General features: G+C 35.1%; 2 protein-coding genes across 3 annotated transcripts in view; one reads left to right on the forward strand and one right to left on the reverse strand.

Moving 5' to 3' along the window:
• LOC113432832 (cystine/glutamate transporter-like) overlaps nt 1-5,404 on the forward strand; it is a 28,596-nt gene extending 23,192 nt beyond the window's left edge. Inside the window, exons 12-13 of one of the 2 annotated variants that reach the window (XR_015750141.1) lie at nt 1,569-1,706; nt 1,810-1,931. Coding sequence is in view for 1 of the 2 variants with exons in the window: in XM_026695051.2 (XP_026550836.1) it covers nt 1,569-1,633 (65 nt within the window). In the remaining variant the exon portion in view is untranslated. Of the gene's footprint in view, nt 1-1,568 lie in introns of both variants that reach the window. The other variant, XM_026695051.2, reaches the window with a different exon arrangement.
• KDM7A (lysine demethylase 7A) overlaps nt 3,216-21,080 on the reverse strand; it is a 56,555-nt gene continuing 38,690 nt past the window's right edge. Inside the window, exons 10-20 of the mRNA XM_087968496.1 lie at nt 20,595-20,686; nt 20,398-20,487; nt 19,712-19,918; nt 18,709-18,833; nt 17,425-17,567; nt 16,566-16,663; nt 14,952-15,100; nt 14,617-14,822; nt 10,837-10,919; nt 9,700-9,973; nt 3,216-7,813 (exon numbers count right to left, since the gene is read on the reverse strand). Of these exons, the coding sequence (XP_087824622.1) occupies nt 7,719-7,813; nt 9,700-9,973; nt 10,837-10,919; nt 14,617-14,822; nt 14,952-15,100; nt 16,566-16,663; nt 17,425-17,567; nt 18,709-18,833; nt 19,712-19,918; nt 20,398-20,487; nt 20,595-20,686 (1,562 nt within the window). The 3' untranslated portion in view covers nt 3,216-7,718. The remainder of the gene's footprint in view (nt 7,814-9,699; nt 9,974-10,836; nt 10,920-14,616; nt 14,823-14,951; nt 15,101-16,565; nt 16,664-17,424; nt 17,568-18,708; nt 18,834-19,711; nt 19,919-20,397; nt 20,488-20,594; nt 20,687-21,080) is intronic.

Raw genomic sequence — 21,080 nt, forward strand, 5'->3', positions numbered from 1 at the left:
TGGGGTGTGTTTGAGCTGGAGGTATCAGGGGGGATCTGTACCCGCCTGGATGAACACAAAAATGCAGTAAAAAAGCTGGAACACACTTCCTCACTAGTCCAACACATGAAAGCCACAGGTCATAGCATCAACTTCAATGGCACCAAAACCCTAGCCACTAGAGAAAACCCCAGCCACAGAATTATCAGAGAAGCCATAGAGATTGAAAAAAGACCTGAAAGCATGAATAGAAGAGATGATTCCACCAGACTGTCAATCATTTGGAAGCCTGCACTCACAAACAAACAAATCTCCACACCACAAGCCAGGCAAACACCTGGGCACAAACAGATCCCCCCTGATGCCCCAAATTTAAATCTGAAACCACTGTAAAAGTCTGACTCACAAATGAACACTATACAGAAGCCTGATGATGGCAGATGAGATTCTGCCGAAACGTTGCTACAACTTTAAAAGCACAACTACAATGACGTGGGAAAATACCCGAACAAAGCTGAATGCCATACATGTAAGTACCCGCGAAAACTTAAGAATATATATATATATATATATGTGTGTGTGTGTGTGTGTGTGTGTGTGTATAATTTTAATATTAAATTTATATTTAATATAAAAAATAAAAAAAAATATTAAATATATTATCTTTTTTTAAAAATTCATATTAGTGGTCCTCGGGATTTAAAATTGTGAGTTTGTTGGTCCCCGAGGTCGAAAAAGTTGGCGACCCCTGATATAGACCACGGGTGGGGAACGATGGCCCCTTTAAGACTTGTGGACTTCAACTCCCAGAATTCCTGAGCTAGCATGACTGGCTCAGGAATTCTGGAAGTTGAAGTCCACAAGTCATAAAAGAGCCATCATTCCCCACCCCTGATATAGACCAACAAAGTTCATCCAGGGTAAAGAAGTATGCCAGTGCAACACTAAAATTGTTGCTACATTTTTGTCATTTGTTGATCTGACAGATGCTTTGTGTTTCAGTTGCAATTTGCCAGTGAGCACAGCATCGATTATAACAGATAAAAAAATTTACTGAAAATTTCAACACTAACAGTGACATCATTCATTATTATGCTGATGCTTGCAGTCAAGGAATGAAGATAAAGATGGTATCTTTATATAGTCTAGAACTACTGAATATATATACAATAGAAATAAGTTATTAATATTCAATCTATATAGTTCTAGAGAAAATAAAGAATATGTGCCGCAAAAAAAAAACACAAGGAATTCTTGTGAACATTTTTCAGAACCTCTTCACCAACACGCCTATACATGAATATTGTGTTGCTGAAATTCAAATAAGCCATAAGCAACTAATTGCATTAAAATTTAATTGCAAAAAGATAATACCAAACAACATAGGAATATATTCACAAGGAAATATATGGTTCAAGAAAGCTGTAGCTCATAAAAACGTATGTCTTTTAATAAAACGTGCTAGTGTGAGAAGATGCCACCAAGCCAATATTTGAAGCAATCTAATTATTCTTTTTTAATGGAAGAACATCAAATGATAGTTCTCTCTGAAAGGAAATCTTTTATTGTTTCCTCTTTGAACTATTTAGACTCCATGACTGTGAAACTACAGATCCTGATGAAGGTGACTCTTCAGGAAGTCCAGATGTATTGAAGGAGTTGTGTGTTGGAATAAGGAAAACAATATTTAGACTGCAAGGAACCCACAAATTCCTCACACTACTACTGTAAGGAACATACCATTTTAAAGCAAGCAGCAAGTGATACAATATGTGAGAATCCTTTTTCATGAGCTACCCCATATTTCATTTTGTCTTTTAAAGGTGTAAGACTGATCTTCTTCTGCCCAGAAGCTTGAACAAGCAGTTTATAAGGAATGAAAATAAATCAAAGCTCTTTATGAAAAACCCAACAGCAATATCTGCAGAATCTTAAGCAAGTCTTAGTTCAGTATATACAGTAACCATAATATTCTTGTCCAGTACAGCACTTCCTTCTTATGACCACAATAAGGAATCTATTGTCATAGGAAATGTGGGATTGCTCACCCTAAAAGTGTTGGGATACTTCTGATGAGACTGATGTTTCTGAAATCTGGCAATTTAAATCTTGAAATGATCTGCACATTGCTGCTACAGAGACATATTCCAAGTAAATATTCTACATATATGGCCCTAAAAATTTAGGGAAAGTGTTGCAATGATTTGTTTTAAAGTTTGTTCTATTCGTTTCTTTAAAAGTATACTTGTAAGTAATTTCTGTCATGGAGGTCCTCAGATTTTTTAATTCCTTGACAATAATAAATTGTAACTGTGCATTCTACTGTAAATAATTGCTTCTAAGCCTTAAAGAGAGCTGAAGCACTAGCAAGTCATGTGTAAATTAAAAAAAAACACAAAGCAAACAAGATGCTTGTATGGAAAATCTGTATCTTAAGAAATGTAGTTGGGAGTATGCTATCATGGCCTAATAGAAAGAGAAACTGCACAACTTTTGAGCAGTGATTTTTGAATACTACACCAATGGCCCCCAACCTTTTGGGCTCCTGGGCCCGGTTCTGTGGAGAGAAGCTTTTCCGTGGACCAGAGGGGCATGGTTTTGTCTACTGCCTGCATCCTGTGGATGGAGGCGCTGTTTGTTTGCATGGCCTGGTTTCTGGCATGCCGCAGCCCAGTGCGAATCCACAGACTGGGGGCTGGGGGGCCCTGCACTTGAGCATGTAGTCATATTACTAGTTATGTATGGAGATTCACTAAAATCTAAACTTTCACCTTTTTGCTAGTAAATGTCTGCAGGCCCAAATAGCCATCTACCACAGTAAAGTCTATGAACAGTAGCTGAATTTTAACAACCTGAGAAAAGGAAAAAAAAACAGTTTTAAAAATTTTATTGATACAATTGTTCAATTGTTTGCCACATTTGTGGCAAATCAGTCTTCAGATGTTGTTACTTTCAAGACCTCCTTTATATGTTTAAGCAAGTTATTAATAGTTTACGAGCTAATAAATTAAGCTAATAAAGGTGAAGCTGCTTATCCACCATTTTTGAATTAATTACAGTATAACTACTTCTATTATTTTGGGGATATAGTCTGATTTAAATCCTTGCTCAAAATGAGAAATGGTAAAATTGCCAAAACAAAAGTTGCAGAAATAGAAAAGATGGAATTAAGCAATACTTGTATCTTTATCCGAGTAAGCAAACAAAAAAAGAAATTAAACACTTGAATGCGAAGATCAAAAACATAAGTAATACATATTTTAATTTCCATATTATAAAGTACAGAAAGTGAAACCTATGATCAAATACAAATTTAAACAAGCCACTTGTCCTTCCAAACAGTAAATCAGTAAGCTACCTATAAAAACAAATTTTAAAGTAAAATTGAAATAAAATAAATACTGTACATACACTTTCCCTGCCTGCAGGCAAAAATGGAATGGGAAACTTGAGTAAATTGGGTGGGGGGCACTCTTAAAGCTGCAGCCTCCCATTTTCCAACCGAAAACTCCACATAGAAGTGTGTTTGTATAAAAAGGAGCAAGGAACACACAACTCTCTATTCAGAAAGACAGCTATTTCACCACACTGATAAAATTGAGAATTTAGATTGACAGTAGAAAAAGGTATTGGGAAACAGACACATCAGCAAAACTACTACTACAAAACTAGCAAATATAGCCAAGACTTATCCCCTTTTTGCAAATGTAATGAATATCTTAAAAATGCCAAAGCACTGGCAAAGTTAAACTTTTCCCAGCAGAAGTGATAATTCCTATTAATATAATCTCTTAAAGTGAATTATTTCATTCCCTTCTTACATCAAGAAACTATTATGGCTTAAAATTTATATTCAAAGTTTTCTTCCAGGCAAAAAATGCAGCTTTATCAGCAGCTGCATTTTGTAATCAGTGCTAATTTCATTACCATCCTGTTCTGCACAATACAGTCATTTTATTGTAATACAGAATGTTGCTCTTTTGGGGGAAAATGGAATTGCAGCTTTTAATCCAGTTTAAACTACAAAGTGTAAGGCCTTTAAATTCAATTTATATTTCTTTCACAAAATGCAATTGCTCTGGGTTCACCTGCTTAAGTCAATGAACAAATTTTTATGGTCTGGAAGTATGAATGCATGTTAATATAAAAAAGTGAAAGGGGAGAGGTGTTTCTGTTTGTTTATTGCAGCACAGAAATTGTGATTGTGAAGAGGCACTATGCAAGGAATTGTGTAGAAAGTAATCCCTCTCAATTTCCTTCCAGTTACACCAGCTATAAAGTTGGCAAAATCTGGAAGAAAGACTGGAGTTGCTTTCTAACCTAATATTCCTAAATTTAATAATGGAAAATTCTGGTGAATCAAAGTAATCTGAATTATATAAAAAACTTCAGTGAAATAATATATCTTTAATTTGATTATGACATGTGTTGTTACACTGAAGAACATTAATGTATTTTAACTTTGCCTGTATTATTCAATCCTATCAAAATTATTTGAAATGCGTACATCAATTACAATGATTGCATAGGTAAATCTACCACAGAGATCATTTGAGGCTACATTGCAGCCTGAATTCAATAAGCAAAGACTATTGGACAATGAGACATGTGGCTTAGAATGATGCTGCTAAAATTGCTGCTCTAAAATTCGGTTTTCCTTCTGTCTTCAACATAATCCAAAATACTTTATTTTACCCTATTGGTTTAGGGAGGAAGAGGTCTAAACTAATTCTAACCTATAGCTGAAATACTAATGCCTACTTTTATAAAAGAATCTTTCTCTGAATACACATTCTACTGAGGATAGAGCAAAGTTATATCAAATTTGACTTCAATATTCTTTTTGCCCTCAAGAACATAAAACAAGTAAGGGGCTACATAAAGAAATTCAGACATCTGATACAAATGTAAAATCTGGTGCAACAGTGATTTGTATAAATAAAGCAACTAGCATACAAATGAGATGGCCCACTGTAATTTCATTATATTACTACAATAATTTATTTGCTTTTTCAAAACCATTAATTTCTTAATTTGGATATAGATATTTAACTTTGCCTTCCTCAAATCATTCAAAGTCTAAGAAATAGCCTTACTGAGGTGGTAACAAAAGATTTGCTTCAAATTGTGTTTGAAACATGAAAATCCAGAAATTTATCAGCATCTTTATTTTAGTAATCTAAGAAGAGATATCTCTATGCTCATAACAACAGAGAACAATTTATGGGCATGGGCGTCTGGGAAGAAAATGAGAAAAATGGAATAGAAAATAGTCTATCTGAAACCTACTCCTTCTCTCCCTCACTATCTCTCTTCTGCAGGTATGCATTTTAATGATTATTATTCTCAGAGAAATCAGACCAGTTGTGACACTTATCAGTTATTCTGATCAATAAAAATATAATTTTAATGTTTTTATCATTCAGTTAATTGTAGCCTCAATGTTTTTTGCATAACAGATGATGCTAGAATATCACAAGAAGAAATAAACCTCTTAAAAATATGGCTTATGATAATTGGAACTAAATCAAAACCAGTTTTTTTCTAACAGTTTTTCTGCCTAAAAAAAAAGGACAGAATGCAGTTTAAAACACATGGAAAATACACAGTACAAGCACATATTTTAATGTACCATAGCCCAGTTAGAAGATATGACTCTTGAAACTCTCATTTTTTATTATGATAAAAAATGTGATTTGTATAAATATTATTATGATAAAAATGAGTTAAAACTGATTAGTAAATCTGTTCTTTTTCCAATGTTGAGTTTTCACCCTGTAATCAATTCTCTTGGCAATGCCAGCAGTCAAGAGATTCTTCCAGTCTTGTTTTTTTCCTACATTTGACATTTGTATGCTAAGAAAACTGAAGAAGGAAGGAAGGCCAAGAAAAACAGACTTTTTTTCAAAACCTCAGATATATTGTATCTGTTTGATTTTTGTTCCTTTATTCTTCAGTTTCATTCAGTGTATTCTTAAATCTTTTTTATTTATTGTGACAGAGCTTACTTCCTAAAGGAAGGTGAAATCTATTATTACCCAAATGCAATACACTCATGCAATTGAACTTCCCTCTTAACTTCCCCATCTGTTTTAGAAATTATCCTCAGCCCTCCAAAATGATTTGAAAGAGACCTGCTGCATGTGGGATAGAGAATCAGCCTACTTTTCCTTAACGAAAAAAAAATACTTCTTCAGATTTCATTCTAGGAATATTAGCTTAAATTTTTGGCTATCACTCCCTCACAGTTATAGAAACAATCTATTCATTTAAATGGGGCAATGGCAATGTCACTGAGGACTACAACCTTGAAATTCAGCTAAGTCCTCGTACCTGCAGTGACTAGTTTGATATGCAACAAAAAGTATAATTAGTTTAATTCAGATACATTGCACACAAATGCAGAAAATACTGAATATAAAACTATAGAGCACAGAAAGGTCCTACTTCGGGACATCTAGAGATGTTATTTTAGGTAGGCCCGGAAGGCTGGGAAGTTTATTTCAGAAAGTCAAGAGGCTGAGTAGCTTTGGCCATGCTTTAACTCTTGATCAATAAGAAAACCAAACTACTAAAGCAGTATCCCTAATATTCCTCCTCTGGTACTGAATAGCCCTCTTAGTAAAGTGGTAGTCGGATGCTTTCCCATTTTTCCCCAAAAGAGCTTAAATATTCAACTTTATCTTACAAAAATATGATTTTTCATCTAGGTTATATACATGCATTTTAGAATTGGCATTTACTATCAGATCTTTGCCAAGCATGACATAAAATATGTCATACTAAACTTCAAAAGCTATCAAACATATTTACATATTTACAAAAATGACTTAAGACCTTAATCAGCTGGCATGTGTAGACAATAAAACAATACTCTGCCACTATAACAGTCTTTCTTCACAAAATGTATTTAAATGTCTATACTTAAATCATTACCTGTAGTCCTACGTGGGTGACGGCTATGGATTAATTTCCACACCATGGAAATAAAATAAGGGGAAGGGATAAAGCAAATGTTGCTTATGTTATGCTAATTTATAATCCAGAATAAATGGTGAAACAGGAAGAGGAAATGGAAGTAATGAGGGAAGACATTTCAATGGACTAAACTACCAGAGACTTCGTACTTTAGGAGTTAGTAAAAAAGCCATCCATGATGATGTATGGAAACAACAGAATCTAAGATGTGATTTCATGTCCTTAACTTAATAAATCATATAATATATCATGTCCATGTTTTAAATCTATTATCTTTATATCAAATGCTTGAATTAAAAACAAACAATGCAGCTCTCTCCACTTGCAGACAGACATTAAAGACAAATAAAACCTTCACATTTTGACATTTTAAAATTAAAATAATTCCCCCAAAAGGTTTCTAAATAAATAGCTTAAAATGAATTCAATCCTTGACAATATCTGACAAATAAATTATTGATTACCACTTTCATCACTCTTCTGTTCATGAATTAGCTCCGACACTACCAAAGCATCAAAATGAGCCCTGAAAAACAGACCATTTTCCAATTCATAGTCTTTTCAAATATTTTCATTTCCCAAAAGTTATTGCTCAGCAGATGTGGCACAGTGAAAATGCAGCATTGGGTTTTTGTTCATCAGGCAATGTTCAAATAAGATACATGCATTCTGCTTCAAGCAGAGGAATAAAACAGAAGCTCCAGGCACTGTTATCCTCAATACTGGTCTATGTGTGAAGAAGAGCAGAAGCAGCTACTACATCAAACTAAGTATCGTACATGGCCATTTCGGTTCAGTTTTAGAATTTTCCCGAGCCGTTGTTTGGCAGTTGCCATTCCTTTCTTTGGACGCTTGCCTGAAAGAGGAAAGAAATTTATGAACATTATATTATAGTCCATACATATAATTTCAAAACTTAAGAAAACAATCTTGTGGAATCATAAAGTTTAAAGTAGAGATCATCTAGTCAGCCCCTTGCTCAATGTAATATCCACAATAGTATCGCTGATAGATGAGCATCCAGATTGTTTGAAGAGCTCTAGAAAAAAAGAACTCACAACTTTATGTGGCAGTCTGTTCCACTGGCTGACAGCTCATACTGCCAGAGGTTTCTCCATGTTAACCCATTGGTTCTGCATCTGCCTTGTCCTGTGTGAAAATGGGATCTGACCAAACCAGAGTACAGTGAGACAATTCCCTCACCTCACTGCCAGTTATCTTGATTCTATACTTCTGTACCCCAAGAGAGCATTTGCCTTTTTAGTAGCTGCTTTACGCTGGTGGTTCTGCCTTATATTTTTCATTCCATATATAGAACTTTACATTTCTCCGGGTTCAATTTCATCCTTTTTATTTCATCTGAAGGCTCAAGCCTGTGTGGATCTTTTTGTCTACATTTCTTTCTTTCATCTAAGATATTAGTCGTCCTCCTAGCTTTGAATGCTATATAAGCATTTCCCTCAACTCCCTCATCCAATAACTACTAAAAATGCACAACATAAAAACACCATAGAATCCAAGAAACAGTTTTGTGGCACATGTTGAAATTAAAGAAGAATAAATGAAGAGAGATGACACAGACTGTCCATCATCTAGTTACATTCAGTCCTGACATCATATAGCAAAAACACCAAATACTCCTGCAGTAGTGCTGGTCAGCTGTTTATTTAGTGGATTTATATGCTATCAGCCAAGCAGGCCCATGGAAATTTCCAGTGACTGTATTACAAGTAGTACAATGATAAAATATATCATTCTGTTTTTATTGGTTGTTCTTGTGAGCTATCTAGGATCAATGTGTATAGGACAGAGGCACCCATATAAATGTAATAAACAAACAAACGAACATTTAAAACATTATAAATGAACAAATGATCAATATATTCATACACAGTTTATAAAGAATGATAATATCAAAAAAAAAAGTCTACACAGCAAAATTAAAACAGCCAATATAGTTTTTAAACTTCTAAAAAACCTTGCTGAAGGAGCAACAGGAAGGGTTGGGTGGGTATGTGATGGATGGATGGATGGATGGATGGATGTAAGCGGGAGGGAGGGAGGGAAGGAAGGAAGAAAGGAAAAAAGAAAGAGAGAAAGAAAGAAAGACAGACAGTCAGTCAGTGGTTGTCAGGGTGGTCTGTTCTTCTGGGCAGCTATGGCCAAAATCGTCATGGAAGCTGGGGAGGTAGCAGACCTGCCGCAGGCCAACCTGAGCCCTTTGGGTTGCTGACCTCAACAAGGCTGCTTCTTATGAACCAGAATGTTTTCATAGGAGGTTGTGTTATGCTTTTTAATGGAAAATAAACACCACTTTTCAGCTTCAGAAAAGAGTCTCTATTGTTGGAGACAGTAAATTATCTCAGAACTGGGACAAAGAAGATGCATGGATGAAGCCTGGGGCTAAGAATTTATTTCTAATTTATTTAGGAAATTTTCATTGAGGCAAGATCTGAACTGGTGATTTTTCCAACATTATGTCAGTGTTTACATTGTTAAAGAAATTTGCAATGTGATAGCTTTGAAGTTTGAGCATGATAAAAAAACTTTTCCATAAAATAATCCCCTGGGTAAAAAATACTGAAGTTGAAAATTTCAAATCACATTTGAATGGACAGAAATGTTTACATGGATGTACAATGAATCCATTTTCTGAATATTCACATTTTAAGATAAAAATGTGGTACAAATGGCAACAGCAAGTAAATTGGTTGCCAAAAAGAACACAGTTGATTACACTACCTTTTGTTGCCTGGTTGCTAATGGGGGGTGGATTTGATGCTGGCCGCTTGGTTGGATGAAGAGGTACAGTGGATGCTTCACCATATGGTCGGTCGGAGCTGAGATCGCTATCACTTAATCTGCACTCCTCGTCAATTAAGTTGCAGTCCTGCATACATTTGCTATGCTGAAAGTTTATTCCATTATTTTGCACAGGATTCCTGTTTTCTTGAATTCTGTAACAGGTTTCAGATGCAACTTCTTTCTTAACATGTTTCTGAGTTTTACCTGCCTCCTATATATGTAGAAAAGCATTTAAATCCATTATGCTTTTAATAAAATGTTGAATGTATATTTGTAGAGTTAAGCAAACAGCACCAACATTTATTATAAGACACTTAACGTGATTGCTTGTAACTTGATTTATCTACACTCAAAGTTATATGCTGGAAGGGTTATACAAACTAAATAAAATAACATATTTACTATATAAAGTGATGCAAAAGAAATGTAATTAGGAATACTAAACGCATTACATCTTTCAATAGATATTAAAATAAAACTATAAAATTTAGTTTCATATATTTTACTAAACATCATTACAGTGCATTTTCGGAGGTTTGCAAGCTATAATCAGAACAAATTGTTTATATCTGAACTTATTTGTTATTTCATTACTGGTATTAACACAACGGATCTCTAAAAATGGTTAAATCTCCTACTTCATACCTACATTTGCATCTATAGTTTAGTACTGTATACAACAGCACAACACAGAACTCTGTGCCCTATTATAATCCCATTGAGTGTTCTACAGCTTAACTACATTGCAGAAACACCCACATTCTTTCAGTTAATGTAGCAAGATTCACAATGTGTACATTCATATTAAACAGAAATGGATAATCTTATAGTTTTCAATTATACTCAGTCTCAGCTTTGGCAATCCCAGTGGATTATGAGAATTTTAAACCAAAGCATCTACAGATCAGAACCTTGGTTGATGCAGAGATACTTTTTTACATATTTTATGAGGGAAGAGATACATATTTTATCAGGGAAGAACTAAAGAGTTATAATTAGTGAATATGCAAAAAGTGGCATACACATTTTAAAAAGTCAATTTTTTGAACATTCAGTAAATATACTGTATCTCACCTGAGGACTGATTTTAGAAACTGCATGTAATGGTGTAAGAAATACTGAATCTCCCATTTCTTTTTCATCTTTTATGTGCTTGCCTGTATGGAAATTTAAAATGTTCAGAAACATTTCAAGAATTCTGATTTTAAAAAAGAAAAGAATTCTCTCCCGTTTTCCCTACAGTGATAACAATTGTTATGATTCATAGAGTTTTGTTTACTCTATTTCCTATCCACAGTTCAGATACAAATAATCCTCAACTTACAATAGCTCATTTAATGACTGTTCGAAATTACAATGGCACTGCAAAAAATGACTTATGACCGTTTTTATAACCTCTGTAGCATCCCCATGATCATGTGATCAAAATCCAGATGCTTGGCAATGACCTATATGTATGACCTTTGCTGTGTCCCAAAGTCATGTGATCACCTCTGGCAACCTTTTGGCAAGCAAAATCAATGAGGAACGCAGATTCATTTAACAACCCATGTTACTAATTTATCAACTGTGGTGATTTATTTAACTGTGGAAAGAAAGGTCATAAAATGGGGAAAAATGGGGAAAGTTTTGGCCTCAACTGTGTCTGTAAGTCCAAGGCTATCTGTACTGTTATATACAGTAGAGCTTAAATATTAATAATAATAATAATAATATATTCAATATTAATAATAATATTGAATTGTCAATATTTCTGCATATATATGATCTAAAACATGAACTGTTCTTTATGTATGTTCTAAAACTAAATAGAGAAAATATAGAACTAGTATTTACAATATAACAAGGATCTGATTTTAAGACTATCCTAAGTGGCAAATACACCACTCTTTTCTGATCAACAGGTTAGGACTCCCCAAGTCAAATGATATATATGATATATATGAACCATGTTTGGATATTTGGAAGCCAAAATGATATCTGCTGTCATTGCAGGAAGTCCTTAGGATTTGGCTTTGTTTCATGTTCCATGTACTGAGATAAAGCTATTCTACATCTATATGCTAAATCTGACCCTGGTTCAAGATGCCTAGATACACTGAAAGGTGTCACTGTTCCTCAAAGCTCATTTCAAGTCCTCTGAACCAAAAGGGAATGATCCCCATCATTTGCACACTGAGCTTGCATACTGGGCTACAAGCATACTGCACAGTTCACAGTTCTTATATTATTATTCATATAAATGTTTATGGAGATACCGTTTGCACAGATCATAATATGATGGCATTCAATCAGAGGAAAGCTTTTAATATAAGGTGAATTGGCCTCATCTCCAACAGACTAATTGAAAGAATGTATTCCTCTCGAGACCAAGCCCTTGAATTTAATTATTCTGGAAAAAAATTCCCCAGCCCAACATGTTTGTATCCATGGCAATACGGACCTTATAAGATTCTCTCTAGGGCAGATAACAGATAATCAGAGTTGGAAGGGATCTTGTAGGTCATCTAGTCCAACCCACTGCCCAAGCGGGAGACCCTACACCATTTCTGACAAATGGCAGTCCAATCTCTTCTTGAAAGTCTCAAGTGATGGTGCTCCCACAACTTCCGAGGGCAAGCTGTTCCATTGGTTGATTGTTCTCACTGTCAGAAAAATTCTCCTTATTTCCAGGTTAAATCTCTCCTTGTTCAGTTTCCATCCATTATTCCTTGTCTGGCCTTCGGGTGCTTTAGAAAATAGCTTGACCCCCTCCCCCCCTGTGGCAGCCCCTCAAATATTGTCAGACTGCTATCATGTCTCCCCTGGTCCTTCTCTTTACTAGACTAGCCAAGCCCAGTTCCTGCAACCGTTCGTTGTATGTTTTAGCCTCCAGTCCCCTAACCATCCTGGTTGCTCATCTCTGTACTTTTTCTAGTCTCAACATCTTTTTTATAATGTGGTGAACAAAACTGGATGCAGTACTCTAGGTGTGGTCTTACTAAGGCTTTATAGAGTGGTATTAGTACTTCCCTTGATCTTGACTGTATCCCTCTGTTAATGCAACTTAGGATTGCATTACCTTTTTTGGCTGCTGCTGCTGCATACTGCTGGCTCATATTTAGCTGGTTGTCCACTAAGACTCCAAGATCCCGCTCACAGTTCCTGCTATTGAGCCTGGTTTCACCCAGTCTATGTGTACTTTTGGTTTTTCTTGCCTAAGAGTAGGACTTTACTTTTCTCTACATTGAATTTCATTTTGTTAGATATGGCCCAGTGTTCTAGTCTGTCAAGATCCATCGGGATCTTGAGCCTATCTTCTTGGGTGTTAGCTATTCCTGCCAGCTTAGTATCATCTGCAAATTTGGTAAGTTCCCCTTCTATTCCCTCATCTAAGTCGTTAATGAAGATATTGAAGAGTACTGGGCCTAAGACGGAACCTTGTGGCACCCCACTGCTTACTTCCCTCCATGCAGACTTAGACCCATTAAGGACTACTTGTTGAGTATGGTTTGTCAGCCAGTTGCGAATCCATCTAGTGGTGGTGCTATCTATTGAGATATCTATTATTGTATTGGCATTCACCAATACAAGTTGGTTGCTACCACCCCTACTGCAAAAAATGAAATGTGACATTAATGCACTACTTTCTTTTAATGAAAGAAGAAATCAGGGTATTGTCCTTGCATACAATCATACCAAGTCCTGAACTATAGTCATATTCTGCATCTTTATCTGCGCTATAAGTGATTGCTACATATTAACACTTCCTGAATCACAATCTGGATCATTAGTCTTCACTCTTGAGACAGAAAAGCCTTTTTCCACTAAGTGCCTATTATGATTCTCAAAGAACTTTTCTCCCTACTTATCACAAATGAATAGTCACAAACACAAACACTGAAAAGTCTGATCAATAGTCCTGACTGCTTCTACCATGGAGAAAGTTTTGTCTGTCTGTCTGTGTACTTCCTGAGTTTTTAGGTATTGTACCCAACCAAAGATGATGTCTGTGAAGACTCTTTAAGAGTCAAGGATGAATGGAAGAGTTCTGAATTGAAAGTCCTCCTTCCTGTAAATAATACTGAAACACTTTAAGGGTATACGATGGTTTGATTTGGACAGACCTATTGATGCTAGGAAATTCTTGAGGAGGATCAGTTTTGCCATAGAGATCAGTTTCCATTCTGAATAATCAATGACAGATGAATTTTCCTCCTGGCCACAGTTGCCACCTGCTTTTTCAACACAAGCTGTGACTCCAATAGCATCTTCAAATTGTGCAGAAGACTCAAATGAGGAAATGCAACCTTCACTGAAAACTAGCAGCAAAGTAAGCCAGAACTACAAGGCCAAAATAAAAACTGTCATTTGGTCTTGTAAGGACAAAGCCCAAATCTGTTCTGCCTCCTCCAAAGTCACAAAACTTCAAAATACTGAGCTAAGACTTTAAGGGGAACACTCAGTTGGCTTAAGGTAAAGTTACACAACAGGCTATTAATGATACCAATATTATTGAAGACCAAAATTGGAATAGATATATGTCCCCAAATTAGACAGATTATTGGCTTTCAGGATATGCTGAATTGTTTCCTTTTCACTTACAAGTACTGGAGCCTGGTCAAAAGACACAGACTTACAATAAAAAATATTGAACTCAGGCTTTGAGAACCAGGATGGAATTCTTTTATGTATGAAATCCACAATCTGAAAATTATGTAGCTAGAGCAATATCATTTTGTAAATGGAAACTGTCTTGTTTCTATTATCATTAAACAAATGGGAGTTACAAAAACCTTATTAATCCATTGCAAATCACCAAGTTAGAATTTATCTTCAAGCCACCCTGAAATATCCAGCAACAGGACAACTTACCATGTTCTGGTTTATAACTCTGAGAAAACATTTTATCTTTATGCCTATTTTTGGAATAGCTTCTGTGATCTGGAACAAAGCTTCTTCGTTCAGTGCTGTCTGTGGTCTGAGTATGACTTGGTAAACAAGTGGTATAGTGCAATCCTGCCATTGACAGCATGCCCTGAATAGCTTCTTCCTCCATACTTGTTGAGGTAGGACATTCCCTAAAAAAGAGCAGAAAAGTACAGCTACATACATGTGTGTATGTGTGTATTCCTGTTCAATATCATTTGTTCAAATTATCTCCAATATTTTTTGTACCACAGACCTCCTATACAATTACAATTACTCACATTTTATTTGCATTTTCATTCCTAGATGGCTTCTCTGTGATTTGAAACAGGTCCTTTGTTATTTTATTTTCCTCTTTAAAATTTGAAGTTACTTCTTGTTTTTCATCATCTCCTGAGCTTTCTGATTCCTCTAGTGAGGAGTCTTTTTGCTGCAGGGAGAGAAAATTATTTAAGTATTCCACTGACTAAATATAATCAGTGATTTAAACTGTAGTTAAGGGTCATCAAAAAGATAAGTAACAGGGTTTTTTTCATTCAAATAATACTGTAGTAAATGTGAATAGATTGCTGAAATGCCTAAGTGTGAAATCTTAGCTTTAACACTGTTATTTGGGACAACCCATTCAAGAGTAGTCAGCAATTTAAGAATGTTCTTGAACTCACAGTGCGATCAAACATGTGACAGCTATGGCCTAGAGGGCCTTTTCCCAGTTTCATTTGATATACCAGTTCTGCTCTTTCTTTGATCAGAAGACCCTTAGAACAATTGTTCATGCTCTAGTCATCTCATGGTTTGACTACTGCAAAACACTCTATGTGAAGCTGCTCTTGAAAGCAACTCAAAAGTTCCAATAGGTCCAGAATTCAATAGCATAAACAGCAATAGGCATGACTTTGTATTCCTATGTGACACATCTTTTTAAATTAGACTGGTTGCCTTGATGAGTCCAGGTGCGATTACAGGTACCAATCCTACATATAGGACATATAAAGCCCTACATGGCATAGGGCCAGATTATTTGTGGGACCACCTGTCTTCTATAGTTTCTGCCTTGCCAGTTGGTGCTGAAGACTACACATGCTCCACATCTCTTCAGTTAAATAGTGCTTTTTATCAGGACCCAGGAAGCATGCCTTCTCTGTCACAGCTGTCACACTCTGTTACCCTCTGCAACAAGATCTTCCCTGAAATCCATATGGCTTTCACCTTGTTAGCATTTCATAAGGTCTTGAAAAACCTCCCCCAAGCCTTGAGTTAAGATGGCTGGATTCCTTTGTTAGATGTATTTTTGCCTACGTTTTTGCAGTGAGAGATTGAATAGTATTTTGTTTTTGTTTTATATTTTTATTACTTGATATATTGTGAACTATTTAATCAATTTAGAGTTGGGCAGTCCTAAATTTAAATAAATGAATATAAAGGTCAAGTATGATGGAAAATAAGATAAAAATATCCCCATATACATGACTAATCCATATTGAATAACAATTGAGGTGGAGTACCTTGCATTTGGTACAAATGGATTTAATTAAAGAGAGCATCCACCCACTACAGACCCTTACTTGTTATTCAGTATGGATTAGTCATATTTTAAATCATGGTCATATGTTATGATCAGTTAAGAATCAAGAACATTTGAACAGGAAGGAAACCATTTACAGTAAGAAAAGAAAGAAAAGCAGAAACTTAGATTCAGGGGGGAAAAGCAAGGGTTATTTTGTAAAACTCCTGATATTGTATATGTATTCAGTCTAACTCGCTAATCTTTATTTTGTTAGTCATACACAGAAGTATTCTTCAGTATTTTTTCCATATTTCATTTGAAACAAATATTCTTTGGACATTAAAAATATAATTCTTCATTTATTACTATTTTAAAACATGTTATTTACCTGGTTAGTGCAATCAGGTTCAGATTCTTCTGAATCAGAAATATCAGAATATTCTGAGCTGCCATTCCTGAGTTCTGACTTCACACTTTCAAAAAACACTGGAAAGAAAAAGAGGGACATTACCTTTTTCATTATATACATTATCTTTTTTTTCTTGCCAATCTTTTAATCCCACAACAGTTCATTGCTTAGAAGCAAATAGAATTTGATGTCAGAATAAACTGCAGTGCTTGAATTTCTTTTCTAATTTACTCTCTTGCCCCATTCCCATAAGTTCAAACTCAGATCCATTTCCCTACATGTGGATGAATTCACACATCTATACGAGTTAGTATTTAGAAACACTATATCTGCCTAGGTTTAGGTAGAATGTAAAAATCTTAACTTTTGGTTATGTTCTAATGCAGGGGTCTCCAACCGTGTCAACTTTAAGACTTGTGGAACCCTGGGAGATGAAGTCCACAAGTCATAAAGTTGACAAGGTTGGAGACCCCTGTTCTAATGGATTTTAAATTCTACAGATTTGTGTTTAGAATTCTTGATTTTCACTGCTGGTACCCATTTTAGAACTAAAATGATAAAAAAATAAATATTAAATTGTTTTGAAATCCTAAATAATCAAAATATAAAAATTAAAAATAGCTCCTTTAAAACCTTTGCAGCATTTAGTATAGGATATTTCTAATAAATATATGGACACAGTCTTGCTCAGCATATGTAAAAAATATATGTCAGATATAACAAATTCAATGTTCCTCTATTTGGTATATGAAAGAATTAATGTTCTCCTGTTTAATATGTGAAAAAGTACTAAAAAGAAAAAAGTATGAATTACTAATTCAAGAAAAAATAGACATACTGTTCAGTGGTTTCTGTGTATCTGCATGGCCATCTGCTTCCTGGGACTTCGGTTCTTCTGTCTTAATAGTTATTTTCTTCTCACCCTCATCTTCACTGTCTGCTGTGTATAGACTTGGATCTCTGAAGGGTTGCCGTTCATCTCTGTCAGAAAATAATCAGTTGTAAAAGATATCCATTGGAGTTTTTCCTTTATTATTTTCTTATCTTTTAAAAGAGTGATATCTAATGTTCACTATAAATATTAAAAACTCTAAACTAAAAATCAACTGAAATATTTTTCTCCTGTATCAGGTCATACTGTATTTTTGTTGATGAATCTCTGAAGAGAATGCAGAATTGTTAGGGTTTTTTTTTAAATAAAAGGTTGATTTAAGTCCTTTTAAATCACTTTAAAGCACTATCATATCAGTAACATTAGTACTCACACTTGGTATACTGAGTAGCTATCAGAACCTTTACTTGTGTCTTCTCTGAGCCAATATTTTTTCTGAACACAGCACTCCATACAGCATAAACTATCTGGATTTAGCTTCCCTTTTATAACCAAATCTACACAGTACTTCCTTACTTGGCATGGAAACAATAACTTCCATTATTGTTTCCATGCCAAAGTTCATTAATAGAGAAGCAGGGTCCTCCACAAACCTGAATCTGGCCTTACAAGTTAAAAGCACATTTCCTGTCCCACATTCTTTCCCTTTAAAAAATTACATATAAACTACCTGTGCTCCCCCCAAAATAAGACCCTGCCACCAAAAAAGCCACCAGGTCTTACTTTTGAGGGGGGGGGAATGTTGCCCACTGACTCACCTTACTTGCATGCGTCACCCCCGGCATCCTTTTCGCTGTCAGAGGCCTTCAGGAACTTCTTCAGCTTCAGATAGTTGCAGCCAGGCCTTGCACACCTCTGGAGCTCTGTTATCGCCTACAGAGGCCTTTAGGAAAGCCCTGCTGGCTACAGAAGAAATGGGCCAAGGTGTGCGAGGCCTGGCTGCAACTATCCAAAGATACAGTAAGTAGTAGGGCAGCTTCACTCTCCCATCCACATGCTAGCCTAATTTTACCCATGCACCCTGGTGTGGGTGGGGTCTTAATTAGGGTTTATTTTGGGGGTAGGGCTTATATTGGATGCATGTGTAAAAATCAAGTTAGGACTTTCTGAGTAGGTCGTATTTTCAGGGAAACACAGTATATCCATTTCTCACCTCAATTGATCAATTGAAAAGTGAACAGAATTAGCAAAATTCAATAAAGCAAAAGTCATGTAACATTTATTTAGTACCTAATTATTCTTCCATTTGATAACAAAAGCCGTAAATCATTGTCTTTTGTTCTCCATTCTGGAACAGTGGAAGATGGTTGAAGTGGCTTGTTAAACCTTCCATTCAATTTATAATTGGTTGTGTCCTAAAGCAAGAAACAAAACAAGATTCCATTTTAAAAATCTCTATGTAATCCACATTAGTGGTGATGCAAAGTTTGTCTAAAGTAGAAATAATGCATTGCGAATAATAATTATAACACAGGTTTATATGTACAAATTATCATGCCCAAATAGGAAATTATTAAATTCTGTACCTCATAATACCTGATTCTACTTCCATTCTCTAGATTAATGAGGCTTAGCACACATAATTATACATATTGCATCAACATGTCAAGGAGGATATTGAATTAAGGTAAGACAAGACCAACATGCTCAAGTGGAAGTTGCTGGCAGCTAGCAATATGCTGTGAGAATATAAAAAGCAAGCCCTTTTGTTGATCTGTTGATTGAATGCACCGAAAGTGATTTGTTTCTGGCCAATGATAAAGCCAAAAAGGAACCATCATTCTGGCAGTTTAGTTTGATATGGACACAAATTAAATAAAACATGTCAAGAAGATAGCCAATACAAGTACAGCTGGAATTGATGGCCTCTAGCATTATTGCACAATGAGGAACTATAAAAACAACTTTAAGAACTCACATACAGAAAATATTACCGTAGCAAGACTTGATCTAGATATCAGAGTTTTTCATTATTTTCTTAGCATCCTAATGGTAAGTAATAATATGAAACAGTAATGGTATATTGAGGTATCCAATTGACAGAGATGGAACTGGAAATTTATAACATAATCTTTAATACTAATCTCTTATATTTCTTTTAATCTATATTTGCTAAATTATTTGAGCTGATATATTATGCAAGCACACAATATTTTAGCAGCAATAAATTACAATCAGTATTTTGTACCCAAGCCTTTTAGTATTTTATTTCATTCTAACTTGTAATACTTGCCTCTTCCCATGGGCACATTTCTAATCTCTTAAGAACTTCCCTTGTGTGGAGCTCCAGAATATCCAAATTAGAAGGTGTTTTGATAGACTGATCTCGTAGCTTCCTTGCTCTTCTTCTGGAATGATGAATGGAGGCCAATTCACTTGATGACCGTGAAACTTGACACACACCAGTTCCCTGAGTTTTGATTGGTTTGTTGTTCTCTTCCTTTAAGTAAAATAAAGTCATTTAGAATGGATCATTACAATTACAATTTCACATTCAGATAATGATGTACCAAGATAAGAAGGGAAAGATATTGGAAAGGGCTATTCCTTCTTCTTCTTTCACTGTAACAGTGGACAATCATTACAGCAGCAATGCTCCAAGAGGAAGGGCAAGATACAATTGTAGAGCCCTTGAAAATCCAGAATCCTGGCACACCTTGTATTATATCTTGCCCGGTATAACTCTTATCTCATCCCAAATGTACCCTTTGGATGCCAAAAGGATATCCCTACTGTAATGTGTCTTGTAAAACTGCATTTTTCAGACTGTATGCAGTATGAAATAATAGAATATTTAACAATCCAGCTCATTAAACTAATTTCCATTTGATTCAAACCATTATTCAATCCCACCCTAATTGTTTCCCTATAAAATGATGCAAATTTCCACCATCACAATTAAATGTCTTTTATTCATACCTCTACAGATCGAATTACTTTAGAAAGTTGCTTAATTAGCTGTCCAGGCCTAATATTGTCTGGAATTTCAAAGGCATGTTCTGTTACAAGCTGTAAGCAAAATAAAAGAAAATCAGCTAAATTCTAAATATAAATGAGAAATGCTACTGCATTATGAAAAATAAAAATGCTACTGCGTTTTTAGAAGTAAAACTTACATCTTTTTTCATCCATAGCTTTAAAGCAGTAAGTAAAGCTTTCACTCCTTGTATTAAGAACGTTTGGGGCTGAAAACCATCTTCTTTCAGCTCTAGAAATGAGAATTTAAGATTAAGTTAATATTGTTTCAGTAATGTTCCATCAAGCAGTATCTATTGTATCTCAGCCTTTGGAAAAATCTGACCCAAAATTTAAAATTATTATGAAAATAAAATGGGACTTTTTTGCACCAATGCAGGCTAATCAAAACATGGAGTAAAACCAGAAACGTACTGCAATTGAAGTATAAAGTACTTTCAAACTACAGAGGAAGGACAGAGCTCTTACTGCAAACAGATGGTTATTTAAATATAACATTTTAAAGGTTATCTTAAAAACTGAACAGCAATTCTTTTTCTTCTAAATAGCTTTAAATGGGATATTCCAGAACTGCATGCTTCAGAAATTTGGTACCTTCTGTGAAATTTTCATACTATATATAGCCA

Source organism: Notechis scutatus, chromosome 6 (genome assembly GCF_049901735.1).
Source record: "Notechis scutatus isolate UNSWTSFEM ecotype Mainland chromosome 6, rNotScu1.2, whole genome shotgun sequence".
NCBI classification, from domain to species: Eukaryota; Metazoa; Chordata; class Lepidosauria; order Squamata; family Elapidae; genus Notechis; species Notechis scutatus.